This window comes from Phacochoerus africanus, chromosome 3 (genome assembly GCF_016906955.1).
Source record: "Phacochoerus africanus isolate WHEZ1 chromosome 3, ROS_Pafr_v1, whole genome shotgun sequence".
Taxonomy (NCBI): domain Eukaryota; kingdom Metazoa; phylum Chordata; class Mammalia; order Artiodactyla; family Suidae; genus Phacochoerus; species Phacochoerus africanus.
In genome coordinates this window covers 95,784,396-95,805,270 of record NC_062546.1, presented here as the reverse complement: position 1 = coordinate 95,805,270, position 20,875 = coordinate 95,784,396, and the positions used below count along the sequence as shown (strand labels likewise).

At 39.1% G+C, this 20,875-nt stretch overlaps 1 protein-coding gene across 1 annotated transcript in view; it reads left to right on the top strand.

Moving 5' to 3' along the window:
• PTPN4 (protein tyrosine phosphatase non-receptor type 4) overlaps nucleotides 1-20,875 on the top strand; it is a 223,898-nt gene that overhangs the window by 187,038 nt on the left and 15,985 nt on the right. The window contains exons 16-22 of the mRNA XM_047772185.1: nucleotides 1,601-1,760; nucleotides 5,574-5,657; nucleotides 5,752-5,808; nucleotides 12,365-12,521; nucleotides 16,351-16,517; nucleotides 17,600-17,690; nucleotides 17,775-17,836. Of these exons, the coding sequence (XP_047628141.1) occupies nucleotides 1,601-1,760; nucleotides 5,574-5,657; nucleotides 5,752-5,808; nucleotides 12,365-12,521; nucleotides 16,351-16,517; nucleotides 17,600-17,690; nucleotides 17,775-17,836 (778 nt within the window). The remainder of the gene's footprint in view (nucleotides 1-1,600; nucleotides 1,761-5,573; nucleotides 5,658-5,751; nucleotides 5,809-12,364; nucleotides 12,522-16,350; nucleotides 16,518-17,599; nucleotides 17,691-17,774; nucleotides 17,837-20,875) is intronic.

Sequence of the window (20,875 nt, the reverse complement as noted above, 5' to 3'; positions counted from 1 at the left end):
TGAGGAATAAGAGAAACACGAAACTTCCTTTCAAAAGTGACTACTCAGGGATTCACTGATGGCTCAGCAGGTTAAGGACCTGGTATTGTCACTGCTGTGGCTCAGGTCACTGCTGTGGCATGAGTTTAATTCCTGGCCCCTGGAACTTCTGCATGATGTAGGCGTGGCCAAAAAAACCAAAAGTGACTATTCACATTTCACTCGCCAGGGCAAGTCAGATGGCCAAGTCTGGTGTGAACCAGAGAGGGGTGAAGAGTAAGTTTTGAATGATGAGAGACTAGTACAGTTCTACTTCCTCAGGACCTTATAGCTCATATCTTAGGCATCTGTTGACAGTCAACAAAATAAGCAGAAACTGGATGAAATCTGTGCCTGAGTACCACAGCAGCCATCCTGTGGTTGATATAGCCATTAGCCCTCCCATCAGGCAGTGGGATAATAATTCTTTTATTTTCCCAAAGGACCTCCTGCCAGCTCAGAGATAAATAATAGCCCCAGTGATGGTCAGTGTTCTTTTTTTTTTTTTGTCTTTTTGCCTCTTCTTGGGCCGCTCCTGCAGCATATGGAGGTTCCCAGGCTAGGGGTCGAATCGGAGCTGTAGCCACCAGCCTGCACTAGAGCCACAGCAACACGGGATCCAAGCCGCATCTGCAACCTACACCACAGCTCACAGCAACGTTGGATCCCCAACCCACTGAGCAAGGCCAGGGACTGAACCCACAACCTCATGGTTCCTAGTCGGATTCATTAACCACTGAGCCATAACGGGAACTCCAATGGTCAGTGTTCTTATCAAGAACCTTTCCCCCTTGCCTGATCACAACCTCCACAACTTCCACAGATGCATGGTCTTAGGGTACAAGTTGAAACACTGGTTCCCCCTTCTGGTCATTGTGAAAAACTCACTTGTTAATACATACACTATGCTTGTTCTTAAAAGCTACAGTTTTACCTTGAAGATTCACCTGTCTGTAGCTAGCCTTTTTCATCAGTTCCTGCTGCTGCAGAGGAGGCTTGTGCTTTCTAATGTTAATTGGGTTTTTGCTTCCTCACCTTGAATCATATATTCTGACACTGTCTCATCCAGTTTTGTCTCTTCAGTGATCTCAGCACGTTATTCACTGTGTTCATCACTTTTGTAAACTGTGTTTTATTTCTAAATAAAATGGCCAATCGCTTGAGTTCTTTAATACTGAGTGTTTTTCTGTGAAACAAATCAGCTCTCAGTTCTGATTTCTCTTTGCCTGCCTTATTCCCTGGCTACCCATATGACTCCACTGCAAACCTTAAAAAAGAGTTTTTGGAAAGGTATGTATATTGTGATGATGGATTAATAAGTACCTTCATAGGGATACTTTTAAAGTTTATTTTATTACATGCAGAATTGTTTACAGGTTTGATAAAGGAGGAAATTAGATTATTACTTTAAACTTCAAAGTTAAGAAAGATTTCATTAAACAGTGGCACTTGCAAATACATATTTAAAACTTGCTCCTACTAGACATTGTAAATGTATGAGTTGCTTAACCTTAGCTTCTAAAATAATAATTCTATAAGACAGTTTCCAGAATATTCATTCTTTCTCTTTTTTCCTGTCCAGATCACAAGAGACCCCTGAAGATGGGCAGCCTCCAGCTTTACCTCCCAAACAATCAAAGAAAAGTAGTTGGAACCAAATTCATTATTCACATTCTCAACAAGACCTGGAAAACCATATTCATGAAACATTTGATGTTCCATCTTCTCCTGAAAAATCTACTGTAAGTAGCTTCTTTCAATATTCTCTCCTTTCTTTGAAATTTTCTAATTGTAAATGAAATTTCTTTTTTACTATAGACTGTTTTATCTGTAAATTATATACAGTACTTTCTCTTTCCATCATATGTTTGGTCATGAATTGTGCCACCATGTAGCCCAATTGTGGAATTTCCTTTTATCATCATTTATAAAATTTTCATTGCTCTAGAAGCTAATTTTTGACAAATGTGTTGATCTCAATCTTACAGAACACATATTTCCAGAATAAATGTTAATAATCCATTCAATATCACTAGTTTTATTATATAATTGACTGAGTGCAGAGACATCATTTTCATCAACCTTTTGAAACTGACTACAGGTCTTTAGAATATGTAATTACTTTATTCTTCAAAATATGAGTTATTTTTGTACTTATTAACCAAACAAAATGAATTGTTAGACTCTCCAATTTATGAATTGTCATTACTTTTTCAAGTAGGTGCACCTTATGTTCACAAAGTATAAGGACAGACAGAAATATGAGTGTATTTCAGGAATAAAACAAGATGTAGGTCCCACACCAGGTGTCAGCCTTGCCCAAGGTTTCTGCTGGCCATTGCACTCTTAGCCCTCTTGTTTTCACCCATAGCCCTCCCACATTTTCTAAAATTGAAAAGCAAGAGGCAAACGCTCTCTTTTCCCACACTTACTGCCCCATCACCACAGACACATCAAAAGAGATCAAAATCTTTACCCAAAATGAATGATAACTTTAGTGCTACCTATGTGGTGATTCTTGTGTATCATTCATTCATGAGTTCAGAGTCATCATGGTCTTTCTGTGCACTAGGTACTTGGGTAGTGGGTGTACAAAGATATATGAGAAATGGTCCCTGCTGTTAAATCATATACCATCTCGTTTGTTTTCTCATCCATGCAAAAATTCCTTATTAAGTACCTGACCTGCTCTTTGCCATGCATTGTTATAGGCTCTGAGAATATAACAGAATAAACTAAAAAAAGAAAAAAATTTTTTTAACTCTGCCTGCAAGGAACTTAATGTTCTGGGGGGTAAGGATGAGACAAACAGTAAACAAAGTAAATAATTTGAATCCATAGCATATTATAGTCTAAATGCTAGAGAGGAAAATAAAGCAAGAAAGGGTAAGGAAATTTCAAGAGTGGAGTGTTACAGTTTTAGATAGTGGTGAACCAGAGATGAATTTAGTAAAAAGCTACGTAGCTTCCTGGAGGAAGAGCAGGTGAGCCGAGGGAATAGTAGGTACAAAGACAGGGCTATGACGGATGTGATTGGGGAGCACCAAGGAAGTCAGTGTAGCAGAATAAGCAAATGAGAAAGAGACAGGGACAGGAGAGCCCATATCTGAAAGCCTGGTCTTATAAAGATTTTGTTTTTTAACTCAGAGTGAGATTGGAAGCAAGTGGACATATCTCAGAAGAGAAGTGACATGATGTCATGTAGCCTCGCTCAGGCCATTATACTGAAAACAGGCAGAAAGCAGGGAGGAAGTAGAGAGATTGGCTGTGAGGTATTGCCGTGTTCCAGGAAGCAGTGGTGATTTGCACCAAGGTGTGATGGTGGTAGAAATAAGACATGGCTGTATTCTGGGTAGAGTTTCAGAGTAGAACTATGTAATCTGCTGATGCATTGGATGTGGAGTACTGGAGAAAGAGAAAAATCAAGGATAATGCCACTGTTTTTGACCTGAACAACCAGGATGAAGTTGCCCTTTGCTGAGATGTGAAAGGTGACAGTGGGGAGTTCCCATTGTGGCTGAGTGGGTTAAGGACCTAGCATTGTCTCTGTGAGGATGCATGTTCAGTCTCTGGCCTTGTTCAGTGGGTTAAGGATCCAGTGTTGCCACAAGCTGCAGCATCAGTCGCAAGTGCAGCTCGGATCTGGTGTTGGCTGTGGCTGTGGCCTAGGCCAGCAGCTGCAGCTCTGATTCGACCCCTAGCCAGGAAATTTCTATATGCTGCAGGTGCAGCTGTAAAAAGGAGCAAAATGTGATAGGTGGAACAGGTGTGAATGGCATATCAGGAGCTCAGTGGGGACACACTGGATGTCTGTTAGGAATCCATTTGGAGATATGATTCTGGAGCTGAAGGGAGAGGTTCAAGCTAAAGTTAAAGGGTTGAGAGTTGATGGCATGTAGACAGTGTTTAAAACCACGAGACAGCAAGAGATCATCAAAGGAGTGTAGTGTATGCAGATGTCTAAATAAGAGGTTCTAGAAATTGAGCCTTCAGTCCTCTAAACTGTAAACATGCGGGAGAAAACTAGTCAGCTGGCTGATGAGAAGAAGGTCACAAGGAGAGTAACCAACTGTGTCCAGTGCTACTGGCAAGTCTGGTCAGGTGAGGACTGAGAGCTGAACACTGGATTTAGCTTAGGGACATCTTTTGTGGAATGCAGGGATGCAAACCTGACTCAGGAGGATGGGGTTGGAGGAAATAGAGGAGCTAATGTGGACAGTTCTTTCAAGAATTTTAGCAGTTAGAGAAAGGGGAAGAATGGGCAGTAGCTGGCTAGGGTAGTGGGGTCCAGAGAGAGTAGTTCTTTTTTTTTCTTTTAATGGTAGAAACAATATTTCCTGGAAGGATGAGAGAAGTGTACAATACAGGAGATCAGAGAATTGCTATAGTAATATCCCTGAGTACTGACGGGCATGGGATCTAGAGAAAGTAGGAAGACAATATAAGTTCTGTAAGTAGAAGCGGTTATAGGGAATTCACAAGTATATAAAAATAATTAATTCAGCTGTGGAGTAAGGGAGGACTTCCCAGAAATGATCATCTCTGACCTGTGTCTTGAAGGATAAGAATTAACCAGTTACTTAACCTCAAAGAGCAGGTATAAAACACGTTAAGTGAAGGAAGCTTGTAACAAATGACAATATATTACAGAATTCCATATATGTGAAATGTTCAGTATATATACAGAGGAAACAGATGAATGGTTGTATAGGACTTGGGGAATGGGGACAAGGGAAGAGGAGTCACAGCTAATGGATCCAGGGTTTCTCTGGGGGATGATGGAAATGTTCTAAAATCAAATAGTAGTGATGATGCTACAACTTGTGACAATAGTAGAAATCACTGAATTGTATACTTTGAATGGCTAAAATATAATATGTGAATATATCTCAAAGTTGTTTTTAAAAAGCAGAGGGAGTGGAGTAGTGGAGTTCTATGGCACAGCGGGTTAAGAATCAGACATTGTCGCTGCAGCGGCTTGGGTTCCTGCTGTGGCATGGGTTCAGTTCCTGGCCTGGGAACTTCTCTGTGCTGTGGATACAGCCAAAAAAGAAAGAAAGAAAGAAAGAATTCTCATCATGGCTCAGTGGAAACGAATCGGGACTAGGAACCATGAGGTTGTGGGTTCAATCCCCGGCCTCGCTCAGTGGGTTGGCGATCCACCCTTGCTGTGGTTGTGGCGTAGGCCAGCAGCTATAGCTCCAATTGGACCCCTAGCCTGGGAACCTCCATATGTCCAGGTGTGGCCCTACAAAGCGAAAAAGTAAAAAGGGAAAATTGGAGTAGCATGAATTCATGTATGCATGTAATACTTATGAGTACTTGCTGTATGCAAAACTTTGAGCCAGGTTCTAGAGACAAAGTGATTAAGTAATTAGTTAATTCATAAAACCCCTATTGCACTTGGCAGTAGAGAGAGGGCATGAGAGAAACATAAATTATGATTCTTTATATGCTTTAGGTAATACAGCATACTGTAAGCATGCTTCCTGTATATCTGCAGGATAGACTATCAATGAAGAGAATTACAGGTTATTTATTTTTGTCTTTTAAAGCCTAATGGTGGTGTTCCACATGATAATCTTGTTCTAATCAGAATGAAACCTGATGAAAATGGAAGGTTTGGATTCAATGTAAAGGTAACTTAGAATTTATATTTATTCTCAGTTTTTAAGTTAAGATGTTTCTGTTTTGGTAATAATTGACTAATACTTGATTTGATCTGTTTTGAAGGGAGGATGTGACCAGAAGATGCCTGTGATCGTGTCCCGAGTTGCACCAGGAACACCTGTAAGTTACAGAAATTTTACAGTGAACTCTATCTTCAAGAATACACACCTATTTTTATTAGTTCAAATAAAAGAATAAAATCATCATTTCTTTTAATTTCATCAAGTATCACATTTTGTTGGCTGACTCTCTTAAGTTGCTTATAAGTTAATTTTTATTTATTCCTTGTCTATAAGGGTTTTTAAAATCTTTATTTTTAGGAAGAAGCTAGGGTGTGTCAAAATAACCCCTTTAAACAGCAAAGTGGAGACAGAGGTATAGTTTTTGTTTGCTCTTTTGTTGGCTTGTTTTTTTGTTTAGAATTGTTGACCTACATTCTGTTTGTTTACTTTCTATTTAAAATAATTATTTTAGGAGTTCCTGTTGTGGCTCATTGGGTTAAGAACCCAACATAGTGTCTGTGAGGATGCAGGTTTGATCCTTGGCCTCACTCAGTAGGTTAAAGATCCAATGTTGATGCAAGTTGTGGCCAAGGTCACATATGTGGCTCAGCTCTGGTGTTAGGGTGGCTGTGGCATAGGCCCCAGATGCAGCTGTAGCTCTGACCCCTAACCTAGGAACTTCCATATGCCACAGGTGTGGCCATAAAAAGAAAAAAGTTTTAAATAAAAATAAAACAAAATATTTATTTTAAAACTTCTTTGCTTTTTAGGGCCATACCCACAGCATATATATATATATATAAATAGAAGTTCCCAGGCTAGGGGTCGAATCAGAATTGCAGCTGCTGGTCTATGTGCCACAGCCATAGCAAGACAGGATCCGAGCCGTGTCTACAACCTACACAACAGCTCACAGCAACACCAGATCTTTAACCCACTGAGCGGGGCCAGTAATCAAATCCAAGTCCTCATGGATACTAGTCAGGTTCATTACTGCTGAGCCATAGTGGGAACTCCTTAGACTCTATTATAAACATTCTAAACAAAAGTAGAGAAAGTATTTTACATACCCATTATGATGAACACCTGTACCCCATCATTCAGCTTTAGCATTCATGAACTTTCTGCTCATCATAAGGACAGTTCTTAATAAGTTGTGAGTACATTATCTTTATTACTTCTATATGTAGCAGATATTGCTTTCAGATTCCCATTTATGTTGTTGTCTATTCTGTTTAACTTTTTTATTCACCTAAATGGTCTTTAAGGACTTTAAGTCAGCACCCATTATCATTTAACTATCTGTCTGTCCTAGGAAAGGTGTGAACCTGCAACCTGAGAGAAAGAGGCCAGTTATTTTAAGGACTTTGTTACTTGCAGATCACAGGGTACTCGTGGAATTCATATAGCTATAGGGGTATGTCACAAGACCTAGTGTGATAGGAAGGCAGTCAGACTTCTAGGAAGAACTTTTAAAATCATCAGGACTCTTTCTTTTTTGGTGGTGGCAGCAGCTTACAGCAGCTTGATGTAGGATCTTAGTTCCCAGACCAGGAATTGAACCCAGGTTGCAGCAGCGAAAGTGCCAAGTCCTAACCGCAAGACTACCAGGGAACGTCCTCTATTTATTTTTATGTGAATGTTCTATTCTTCTGTCTCTGTGCAAACCAATTTGTACCCTGAATCAACTTCATCTCTCAAGCTTCCTCAAATAAAATACTTCTAAATGAAAAGTATACTTTTTATTAGCTTTATGCCAAGTCCTGTAGCCTTAGCACCACAGAAATACGCTACCTTCAGATAGGATGTGAGTGCTAAAACTCTGCTAAAAAGAAATTGTGAGGTGACCACCATTCTGCTCCTTAGTTCACGTGAGGGACCTGACTTCTAGTAACTTCTGGATTTGTACATTCCCAGCTCAGCAAACCAGAGTCATTAGACCCCTCAATCCAGATTACAGACTGCTAGGAAGCAGACCCTTCTTAGATCCAGCTTGCATCAGATGTCCTGTTTTAAAAAAATCACCTGTGATTGGAGGTGGCAAGACAGGCATATGATGTACAAAATGACTGCTGAATCTTGTATGTGCTGAAAGATGGGGAAAATAGTCCAAAATCTTTTTTTTTTTTTTCAGTATGTATTGGGAAATATGTGGCTATCTGGGCCTGCAGATGAGGAAATGAAAGATTGCTGAATTTTCATCTGTCAAGTAGAAAGTTAGGTAATGTCTAAAACAAAAACTAAAGAAAAATAAAATTAGAATGTTATTCAGAGATACTGAGGCAAAGACAGAAGATGTAGCTAAATGTTGAAAGAAGTTGCTTTAAAAGAGGGGGAGATGATAGGGAAGAACATAAGAAATGGTTTCTTAATAATCTTGTAGACCTAGTCAGCTCTTTAAACTGTGTGATGGGAGTTTGCACTTTGGCTTAGTGGGTTAAGGATCCAGCAGCGGCTCAGGTTGCTGCTGAGGCACAGGTTTGATCCCTGGCCCAGGAGAGTGGGTTAAGGATCAGGCATTGCCACAGCTATGAGGTAGGTCACAGCTGCAGCTCAGATTCAGTCCCTGGCCTGGGAACTTCCATATACCGTGGGTGCAGAAGTTCCCGGGCCAGGGATCGAACCTGAGCCACAGAAGCGACAACCCTGGATCCTTAACCCACTGAGCCCCTAGGAAACTCCATCCATGTTCCTTTTTTAATTGTCTAAATCATGACAGTAAGCATGTATTGCTTTTATAATTAGAAAAGATAGTAAAACTTTTTTGTGTGCCAGTTGTAATAGTCATAAAAACAGATACTGGTTTTTCTGAGCAGTGACTGTGGATAGTTTTCAGTTAAGTCAACTATAGTCAGGTCATTTCCAAACAGAATTTTTTAAAAATTTTTATTGGGGAGTTCCTGTCGTGGCGCAGTGGTTAACGAATCCGACTAGGAGCCGTGAGGTTTCGGGTTTGGTCCTTGCCCTTGCTCAGTGGGTTAACGATCCGGCGTTGCCGTGAGCTGTGGTATAGGTTGCAGACATGGCTCAGATCCCGCGCTGCTGTGGCTCTGGCATAGGCTGGCGGCTACAGCTCCGATTCAACCCCTAGCCTGGGAACCTCCATATGCCGAGGGAGCGGCCCAAGAAATAGCAAAAAGCCAAAAAAAAAAAATTTATTGGGGTGCAGTAGGTCCAACAATTTTATGACTCTAAATTTTCTTTTTAGGCTAAAAAAATTACTATATTGGTAATTTTTCCTTTCTGCCACATAGAACTTTGTTCCATAAGAAGTGTCTGAATTTAGAACAAATTAAATAAATAGAAATGTATCATTTTTATATGTTATTAATTTAAGGACCATTACAGTCTTCCAGTTAAAAACCTCATTTTAGATGATTAGGGGAAAAGATCATGTTTCAATTTTTTTGTTTGTTTTTTTGTTTTGTTTTGTTTTGTTTTGTTTTGCTTTTTTAGGGCCGCCCACGCAGCATATGGAGGTTCCCAGGCTAGGGTCCAATTGGAGCTGTAGCTGCCAGCCTATACCACAGCCACAGCAACACAGGATCCGAGCCACGTCTGCAACCTACCCCACAGCTCATGGCATCACAGAATCCTTAACCCGCTGAGCAAGGCCAAGGGTTGAACCCGAGTCCTCATGGATGCTAGTCGGGTTTGGTAACCACTGAGCCATGATGGGAACTCCTTGTGTTTCAAATATTTTAATTTTATTTTTTATATTGTACCCTTTCTAAAATGGATAAATAATTCCCAAAGTCACATTTTTCTTCCTATCTAATCGTATTTGAGCCAATAGCTATTGCCCCAACAAAATTCATTTTATCTAGACTTTCCAGATCAGAATGAAATGCAAATTAAAAATTACACCTGATAAAAGGGAGCTTAATAGTAAGCGTGAGAGAGTTCCTTTCAGTTATAATGGGAACAATATGCCATGATATGCAGAGATTTTTTTTCACCCCTGCAAGTAGAAAAAGAAGCAAGTAGAGACAGTAATTCCAACCTTAAATTTGAATTTTTCAGATTAAGTTTTACAACTGTGAAATAATTAGAGCAGTTATCTGCTCCATTTTCAGACTTCAGTATCTACAAGTTACAAACTTCATAAGCATCAGAGGAAGACTTGGCTCCTAGATCAGGGCTCTTTCCACTAATCTTCATACCTCATGGGATTTTATTGACTGTGTTTATAACAGAATTCAGTTGTGCTTCTGTTTTTTTCAAGCCTCTGCCATAGCCCTTTTTTGTAAGTTCTAGCCCCATCATCCTTCAAACTTGACTCTCATGTGTTCTCATTACTGTGTTCCTGGAACTCGCTGTGCATATTTCTCTTCATCTTTTTTACCTTATGTACTTGTTTTCTCAGTAAAAATATAAGCAGTCGTCCCATCTGGGAGAGCTGTACAGATCACCGTGCACTGAAACTGTGCAAAGCGCTCTCGATAATCAGTGGGGAAAGTTATTTGTGTCCACGATCTTTAATTTTTTTATCAAAATGTTAAAATTTCTTTCTTTTTTTTTAAATGTTAAAATTTCTGATACTTTCTCTTGTAAATGTGTAAGGAAATTTAAAAAATAGTGAAACTAATACTGATTTAATATCTTGTAATTAAAAAAATTAGAAATGTTGAGAACTAAAGTGTTTTATTTCTTTGTGGAAACTTATCACAGGTACTTGGTGAACAGTGCTCATCTTTTTGTCATATAACTTAAAATACAGAGTGAGCATTTTTTTCTTGCCTTGGCAAGTTGTCATCATCCTTTTCTAAGTTTAATTCCACTTCCACTGGTTCTTTGCACTTTCAGTGATATGAAATATCTGCAGGATTTCCTGTATTGAGAAGTTTTTTTGTCAGCATCACTTCCTCGGACATCTCCATTCTTCTTGTCATAGCTGCTTACATTCCTTTATGGTGATCAGTTCACCTTCTCTCAATTTCTTTTGCTGCGCATCTAGGGTCTCTCAAACAGTAGAAGTGTCAATATGTCCATTGTCAACTCTTTCTTCTGTAGCTCCTTTTATGTTCAATTTGGGTTTCACTTCCAGCACTGTCCCCTGTTGTTTCTTTGCTGCACTTTTAACTTTTTGGGCCAGGTTGCTCTTGAGGTTATCCATTTTTGCATGAATTTATCCCTAGGAGACAAGCAGACAACACAAGTACCTGCTTTGCTGTCTCAACATGAACTGAATAACAGATGCATGGTGAGAAATCACATCAGACTGAAAGAAGTGGCCTGATTGGTCACCAATCATGATGCATGTTTATGATTTATATAGTGATTTTTGGACTGATGGGCCAACAGCAAATTTTATACTTTGTGTAGTTATTCACACTTAATATATTGTGGTTAACTGAAATTTGAACCATGTTGTTGGGAGACTGGTGTTATTTAACTGAATTGTGATAACTGAAATTTGTATGTATCTGGACAGTGCAAGGTGAGGGCTGCCTTGATCTGTGCACCTTGAGAACATTAGTCTTATCTGTATGTCTAGGTTTATAATAGGGCACCAAGGAAACGTTGTTAATGATGAAGGGAAAAAATAGTGTCTTCATTGGAAAGCAAGCTTTCTGCCTTTATATTTTTAACAGATGAGTGAATGGATAGATATTTTACTGTATGTAATTTTAGTTCTGCCTTAGAATCCGTAAAATTAATTCCAGAGTTCCCTCATGGTTCAGTGGCTTACATGGTCTGGCATTGTCACTGCTGTGGCTTGAGTCACTGTTGCGGCACAGGTTCAATCCCTGGCCCAGGAACTTCTGTGTGCTGCAGAAGTGGCCAAAAATAAATAAACAAAAGTATGAAAATAAAAGTTAAAAATAACAAATGTTGGAGGGATTGTGGAGAAAAGGGAACCTTCCTGCACTGTTGGTGGGAATGTAAACTGGTATAGCCACTATGGAGAACAGTCTGGAGATACCTTAGAAATCTATACATAGAACTTCCATATGACCCCAAAATCCCACTCTTGGGCATATATCCAGACAAAACTCTACTTAAAAGAGACACACGCACCCACATGTTCGTTGCAGCACTATTCACAATAGCCAGGACATGGAAACAACCCAAATGTCCATCAACAGATGATTGGATTAGGAAGATGTGGTATATGTACACAATGGAATACTACTCAGCCATAAAAAAGAATGACATAATGCCATTTGCAGCAACATGGATGGAACTAGAGAATCGCATACTGAGTGAAATAAGCCAGAAAGACAAAGACAAATACCATATGATATCACTCATAACTGAAATCTAATATCCAGCACAAATGAACATCTCCACAGAAAAGAAAATCATGGACTTGGAGAAGAGACTTGTGGCTGCCTGATGGGAGAGGGAGGGAGTGGGAGGGATCCGGAGCTTGGGCTTATCAGACACAACCTAGAATAGATTTACAAGGAGATCCTGCTGAGTAGCATTGAGAACCATGTCTAGATACTCATGTTGCAACAGAACAAAGGGTGGGGGAAAAAATGTAAATGTAATGTATACATGTAAGGATAACTTGATCCCCTTGCTGTACAGTGGGAAAATAAAATAAAATAATACATAAAAGTTAAACCAAAAAAAAGTAAGTAAATAAATAAATATAAGTAAATTCCCATGACTTACTTCCAGAAAGCTGTGTGCAAATCTGAAACCTTACTTGAATCCCATTACAGGCTGACTTGTGTGTCCCTCGATTGAACGAAGGGGACCAAGTTGTACTGATCAATGGTCGGGACATTGCGGAACATACCCATGATCAGGTGGTCCTGTTTATTAAAGCTAGCTGTGAGAAACATTCTGGGGAGCTCGTCCTGCTAGTTCGACCTAACGGTGAGTACTCAGTGAGCACTGGGTATTTTTATAATTCATTAATTTTTATTACTTGACACAGCTGCCAGAGTGGGCTTCTTAGAACATAGGTCATGTCATGTCAGTCTCTTGCTCACAGCACAGCAGCTTCCTTTGCACATAGAGTAAAATCCAAATTATCAGCTACCTTGCCTGCCACTGAGCCTTCCTCACTCTCCTGTCCTTTGTGCCGGCCTCCTGGATGGTCCTTCTGCCTAAAATATGCTTCTTGATTTTTGTATGACTTATACCCTCATTTCATCCAGGTTTCTAAAGCTCAGATGTCATCCTCACAGAGTTCTCTCTGACCACCATAGTTGCCATAGACCCCCTCTCCTCCAGGTGCTCAGATACACTTGCTGAATGAAAGAGTAAATTTAGACCTCTGTTACATGTTTAGAAAACTATAACAAGCTATAGTTCAGTTTCCACAACAACCTCAAGGGTATCCTGCCACGTGGAACACCAGTGGCTCCTGAAGCAGTTCATTCCCGTTTTGGACAGTGTGAACTAGTAACTGATCTAAAAGTCCATCTTCCTTCACTCCCATTGTTCCTAATTCTACCGCTTTGGCTATGAGTAAATTTAATACAGAATAAGTTCAGTCTCTCAGCAGTTTTTTCAGAAGGGTTTTACCAAAAGCTATCCTTTTTCTCCAGTCAACAATCCCAATCCTTGAGCCAGAATCCACAATGGCATTGTTCCAAGTTTCCTCAACACTCATCAGTCTCCTCTAAGAGAAAGATTCTTGAAGCCCATCCCTCCTAGCATTAGACAGTTCTTCTAGTTTTGTTCTGAATAGTTTTATATTAATCGTAGCTTTTAACCACAAGAATAATTATTGATTAATGCCACATGCCCACTTGCTGGCTATGTACCGCAGGGAAGTACAATATAATTAGAACTCTGCCTATTCCCCCCACATACCACCCATTTTGCTTTTTGGGTACCAACAGACATTTTCATTTCATCTGCTCTACAAGAAAACCTTGGAGATACTGTGGGTTTGGTTCCAGACCATCACAATAAGAAAATACCACAATAAGCAAGTCACATGAATTTTTTGGTTTCCCAGTTCATATAAAAGTTATGTTTGGAGTTCCCACTAGTCGTGCAGTAGGTTAAAAATCTGACTGTAGTAACTCGGGTCGCTGCAGAGGCAAGGGTTCTATCCCTGGCCCAGCACAGTGTGTTAAAGGATATGGAGTTGCTGCAGCTGCAGCATAGGTTGCAGCTGAGGCTGGGATTCAATCCCTGGCCCACGAATTTCCATATGCTGAGGGTGCAGCCATTAAAAAAATAAAAAAGTTCTGTTTGCACTATGCTGTAGTCTATTAAATGTGCAAAAGCATCATGTCTAAAAAAAAAAATCATACCTTAATTTAAAAATGATTTATTGCTAAAAATGCTAACCATCATCTGAGCCTTTAGCAAGTTGTCTTTTTGCAATAGTAACATCACAGATCATTGATCATAGATCACGATAACAAATATAGTAATAAGAAGTTTGAAATATAGCAGGAATTACCAAACTGTAACACAGAGATACAAAGTAAACAAATGCTGTCAGAAAAATGGCATCAAGAGATTTGCTTAACACAAGGTTACCATAAACTTTCAATGTGTAAAAAACAGTTATCGGAGAAGCACAATAAAGTGAGATATGCCTATACTTCGTATTTTTCTGCATTCATGGTCTAGAATTGACTTTCTAGGAAAATTCAAAGGACTTAAACAGAACATTGTATTTTAACTTTTTAGGAACTCATTCTTTTAAATCTGATATTTAGGTGATTAAAAATGCCTAAAAACAAGGCATTTTATGTCACATAAAGCAACTTAAATTTATACTAAGAATTATCTCTCAATTTTTTTTTTTGTCTTTTTGCTATTTCTTGGGCCGCTCCCGCGGCATATGGAGGTTCCCAGGCTAGGGGTCCAATCGGAGCTGTGGCCACTGGCCTGCGCCAGAGCCACAGCAACGCAGGATCCGAGCCGCCTCTGCAACCTATACCACAGCTCACGGCAATGCCGGATCGTTAACCCACTGAGCAAGCGCAGGGATCGAACCCACAACCTCATGGTTCCTAGTCGGATTCGTTAACCACTGCGCCACGACGGAAACTCCTGTTTTTTTTCTCTTTTCTCTTGATATCAGGTTCTAAAGAACTTAATAATATTAGCTAATAGTAATTAAATGCTTTCCATACACCTGGGCTCTTACATATTCTCATTTGACCTCCCAGTGAGGTAAATAAATTATCCTAATTTTGTATTTGAAGGCATGTAGGCATTGAGACATTGAGTTATGTGCTCACAAACTCATGACTAGTATAGAGGCAGAATATGAACAAAAGTCTATATAATAGAAAAGTCGTGGCCTTTTCACAGTTCCAAATCACCCCATTTATACTTTAAGGGGAACCCACTTAGGGCCTACTTTTTTGGCAAAAGATCTTTCAAATATTATTTTACCATCAAAATCCAGACTAGGACCTGTAGGACCTATATTCACTTATTCACTCTCAATGTGGGTCTGTCATGGTTTTTTGGTGTGGTTTTTTTTTTTTTTTTTTTTGGTCACACCCTTGACATGCTGAAGTTCCCAGACCAGGGATAGAACCCACACCATAGCAGTGGCAGTGACAACACAGGATCCTTAACCCACGGAGCCACCAGAGATATCCTGTCATGTCCATTTTTTAAAGAATAATGTGTAATCAAAATTTAAAATGTTTGCCAAAAAGTCAGAAAAAAAAGAGCTTGTTTTTCCCAGTCTTTTCCCCTTTAAATCTTATTTCTTCTCAGACAAAATGCATTTACATATTCTGTCTTTTTTCATTCTTCATTTCAGAAATCTATTCTTCTCAAAACTACGTACATGTTTGAGCAGGAATGAAACCTCTTATACAAGGGCAAAAGCTTGACTGCATCCTTCAAAGGGCTCCACTCTGCTTCAGTTTTGCCCCTCCCCATGGGGGTCAAGATTTTGCAGGACCAATGGGGCAGCCAGGGCATCACCTGAGACTTTCCCTTCCTTTCTGGACTATTTCTTTCAACCCTCAACACTCTGGCCAAAGAACTCTGAGCCCACTTCACTTCCTGGGTCTGAAGGACCACTTCTTCCCAGGTCTTATTATCCCAAGGGTTGATCACAGGATATAGACAACAGGATAGCATAGAGGAAGTAATTTCCGTCAGGGTGTAGAATAGGCTTCAGTGAGAGCTGGGAAGTTCATGGATATGTTTACAGACCCCCATGTTAAAGAGTAGAGCTGAGGCTGGGAAAGAAGGAGGGTGGGCCACGGGCTACAGTCTAGCATCTGGCTCTCACAGTGCCATGACCATGAATTCTGGCCTAGAATTCTCATTTGAAATCTGGCCTCCCAAGTTGATTTGTAGGTATGCCAAGGAGTGAGAATAGAACATACTTTGTTTAGCATTATGTTCAGTTTATATGTAACTTTCTGTGTCTAGACATACAGAATATAGGCCTTTATTTGTCCTCTTGCCCTGGGTCCCATAAATTAAGGGCAGATCTGTTCTGAGCGGCTTCTCGGCAGTTCCTTTTTTTCTTAATGTCTCTTCAAGTTACAGACATTGTCAGCAATATGGCCAAGAACCTTCTTTTCCTCAAGGGTACTTCAATTCCAAGGCCACTCTTGGCCCATACATAGTGGCTTCAGACTCAGATCTGATGAGTTATGAATAAATGAATATTTTTCCTGACACAAAATTCAATAATACCCAGTAAATTTCTTTGGGCAGTTCATTAAGTTTTTCACGAGTCTTTTTGATTTTGTTTTTGTAGCTGTATATGATGTAGTGGAAGAAAAGCTGGAAAATGAGCCAGACTTCCAGTACATTCCTGAGAAAGCCCCACTAGATAGCGGCCATCAGGATGATCATTCCCTGCGCGAGTCCATGATCCAGCTAGCCGAGGGGCTCATCACTGGAACAGTACTAACTCAGTTCGATGTAAGTAATATTGGAGGGAAAAGGCGTTTGCCCATATTTTCTAATTAATGTCGTGGCTTCTTGACTCCCTCATCTACTGTCAGTTATACTTTATAAGATAAAGTATTATTCTGAGAAATATTTGACATAAAGAGTTCCCAAATGCAAAATTTCAAAAATTGCTCCCCAAAACACTAGCTATGGTTTCATCGATAGATGTCTGTTTAAAAGAGAGGTATAAGGGAGTTTCCGTTGTGGCGCAGGGGAAACGAATCTGACTAGTATCCATGAGGATGCAGGTTCGATCCCTGGCCTTGCTTAGTGGGTTAAGGATCCAGTGCTGCCGTGAGCTGTGGTGTAGGTCGCAGATGCAGCTTGGATCCCACATTGCTATGGCTGCGGTGGAGACCGGCAGCTACAGCTCCATTTCGATCCCTAGTCTGGGAACCTACGTATGCCACGGGTGCAAGCCTAAAAAGACAAATGAATAAATAAATTAATTAAATAAATGAAAGAGACAGATAAGGAGATCTTATAGGTATGTCATCAAACTACACTTTTTCTATAATTAAATTAACTTTTTATGAAAGGTTGCCGATGGAGATAAGACTATTATAGATTTAAAATTGCTGAGTTAAAGGAAAATCATTTTTGTACCTTGTCATATATAATCCTTCTCTAGGTTCTGTCAGTGTAGTTAGCCATCATTAATATTTGTTGCTCTGAAGTATGTTATAGATAAGTGGCAATAAAACATTTGTGATTATAAAATATTTAGGACACATCAATTATTCTTGTAAATATATCTAAATTAAATGAAAGCTAAATGCTTTTTGCATATTTGTTCTTCAAACCTTCAGGTACTTTTGCTGTAAGCAAAATTGTTTTTACTTGTTTTACTATTTTTCAAAAAGTATATAATTAATTTCAGAAGTTGTGCAGAATTGAACTTTGCAAATCTGGTTCAATACCCTAAGGTACATAATTGTATTGATGAGGTATTCTAAGGAAAAAACATATTTCTTGATAGCATAGAAACAAGTTTGAAAAACAAAAAAACTTTTGATGCCTTTCTGGACTCACCTTGTACTTTTTTTTTTAAGCAACTATATCGGAAAAAACCTGGAATGACAATGTCTTGTGCCAAATTACCTCAGAACATTTCCAAAAATAGATATAGAGATATTTCACCTTGTAAGTATCTACCCTCTCTGTATGTTAAGCCTCATCTTTTAAACATAACTTTATTAAAACATTCTTCCTTTTAAATTTTTTCAGATGATGCTACACGGGTCATTTTAAAGGGCAATGAAGACTATATTAATGCAAATTATATAAATGTAAGTTTTTAATTATACCTTTGTCATTTGGAATGAGAGGGGCCACTGTAAATTTGAGATTTATTCCTTTTTGTTAAAAGCCTAACCTTGAGAGAATATTAAAACATTCAGATAATGAAAATTTTTATAAGATTAATATGTAAAGAAATAATTTGGTACTGGTATATTAAATATACACAGGACAGTGGAAAAGAATAGTGCAGAAATAGAAATAAATACTAGAACTTTATTTATGGTAGAGGTAGCCTTTAAAAGTCATTGAAGATAAGACAGATTATCTGGTGAATAGATTGGGTCAGCTGTCTAGAATATATCATTTGTAAAGAGGCATTTCCCCCCTTGGAGAGGAGAAGAAGGATCATTACTTGCCTTTTTCCTTAATTTCATAATCCAGAAAATTTCAAACATAGAAAAGTAGAGGAAAAAGTAAAACTAATGTTCTTACACTCATAACTCAGTTGTGGGTTCATGGCCAGCTTTGTTGCACTTGTACCCCCCACCTATCCGTATCCCTTCCCCCCTCATCCAGACTGTTTTAAACAGATCCATACATCGTATCATTACCTATAAATACTTCACTTACTCAGTGTCAGCATATATTCTAGATATATCAAAATACGAATGAAGATGGAGTCATGGAAGTACTTGGAGAAAATATATGAGAATGATTTAAAATCTCAGAAAGGAGAATCCTTCCCTAAGTTTAGACATATCTAAACTATAAAAAAAAATTGATGAATTTGGCATTGTGAAAGTTTTAATTTTGGAGATGTTTACAAAGTGCTAAAATCAGACGACAAACTGAATTTTTTTTTTTTTTTTTTTGCCGTTTCTTGGGCTGCTCCCGCGGCATATGGGAGGTTCCCAGGCTAGGGGTCTAATCGGAGCTGTAGCTGCCAGCCTACACCAGAGCCACAGCAACTCGGGATCCGAGCCATGTCTGCAACCTACACCATAGCTCACGGCAACGCCGGATCATTAACCCACTGAGCGAGGGCAGGGATCGAACCCGCAACTTCATGGCTCCTAGTCAGATTCGTTAACCACTGCTCCATGACGGGAACTCCCGACAAACTGAATTTTTAAATGCTGAATTTTAGAAACTAAATTTAAAATACTACAAAAAGCTCCTTTCTTCAATATACAAAGAGCACTATAAATGAATAAGAAAAATAAAAACAGTACAATGAAAATAATAAAAGATATACAAAGACAGTTGTTGAAAAACTTTTTTTAAAGCTTATGACTATTTTCAAATCCATACAAAAGTGGAGAGGGTAGTATGAGGGTCCTCCCTGGTACACTGTTGTGCAGCTCAAAGAGCTGCCAACAGATGCCAGACTCGTGTCATCCAGACACTAACCACAGATGATTTTTTTTTAAGCTTAAATATATCACTTACAGTCATTCTTATTTTGGGCGATAGAAAGTCTATGAAGTCTTCATGAACACAGAATAAGCAAATACTGAATCATTGCTCCAAGGGGATATATAGGGCCATTTTAAACAGTGAAATCACCAAAAAGCACAAAATTTTTTTTAACATGGCCCTTTATAGACCCCAAAAGGACACTTGTTTATAACATTAGAGCAGAAACAGGAAAGCAAGATGATATCTTGTGCACATTTCTAGCTAATATTGACTTTGAGGTGACTCAGAATTATCACCTCTTTGGCTATGTCTGCAGATGACTACAGACACCCTGCAAGTCTTTGGGGGTTACAAGTAAATGTTAGCAAGTAGGCAAATTTGCAAATACAGAATCTGAATAATGAGATTCAGCTGTTCTCTGCTAAGGCTTTTTTTTTTTTTTTTTTTTTTTTTTTTCAGAAAAATGGCAATACTGTTACAACAATTAGAAAAATAACAGCATACACTTAAAATGAACAATACGCTCAACTTAAGTCACATAAACAAAAGTACCAGGAGTTCCCATCATGGCTCAGTGGTTAATGAATCCGACTAAGAACCGTGAATTTGCGCGTTAGGTCCCTGGACTCGCTCAGTGGGTTAAGGACCCGGCATTGCCATGAGCTGTGGTGCAGGTCACAGACGTGGCTCAGATCCCGCGTTGCTGTGGATCTGGCATAGGCTGGCGGCTACAGCTCCCATTAGACCCCTAGCCTGGGAACTTCTATATGCCATGGGAGCAGCCCTAGAAAAGTCAAAAAGACAAAAAAAAAAAAAAGAAAATACCAAAATACCAATCAATACTGTAAGGAATTACCATTTTTCACCTAATAGATTAAAATATTAAAGAATTTGATAATACCATGTACAAGTCTACATCCCTTATCTGAAACCTTGGGATCAAATATGCTTTGGGATTCAGAATGTTTGGGATTTCTGAAAGGTTATTCAGTGCCTATACCATATACTGTAATAAGTAAGGTCCCCAGCACACTATGGGGCATTGCCCCAGCACAAACTATGGCTTGTCCCACTAAGTGGGACTGATTGATTATAAACAGTCTTAGGTCAGTTCAGGTCAGATATTGCTGTCAGATGAGTCCAGGTTAGGTTAGGTGTGCCAGAAAACAACAACAAACTTACCGTTCAGAGCTTTGGGAATTTGAGAATGTGGATAAGGGATCATGGATTATTACGGAGTTTTCTCATACATTTATATTTTATAGAAAAAAGAGGAAGACAGTTTTGCATGTATATTTGTGTGTTGTGCATAGAACATCTCTGAAAGGATATATTAGGAACTGGAAGAAAGGATTGCCCCCTGGGTGGGAACTGGAGGCTGGGCTGGGAAAGAGACTTCTTTCTCTTCTCACCCGCTGGTGTCCTTCTACTTGCCATGTGCATATGTCACCTTCTCTTTTTTTTTAATTCAGTCGTAAAAATGTAATAGGATGATGACTTATCTTCCTCAGTCTTACTTTCTGAAAGTAATGAATTTAAAATATTGTTCCATGGAGTTGCTATTGTGTCCCAGCAGATTAAGAACCCAACTAGTATCCATGAGGATGCAGGTTTTTTCCCCTGGCCTCATTCAGGGAAACTTAACCTCATCCTGGGTTAAGGATCTG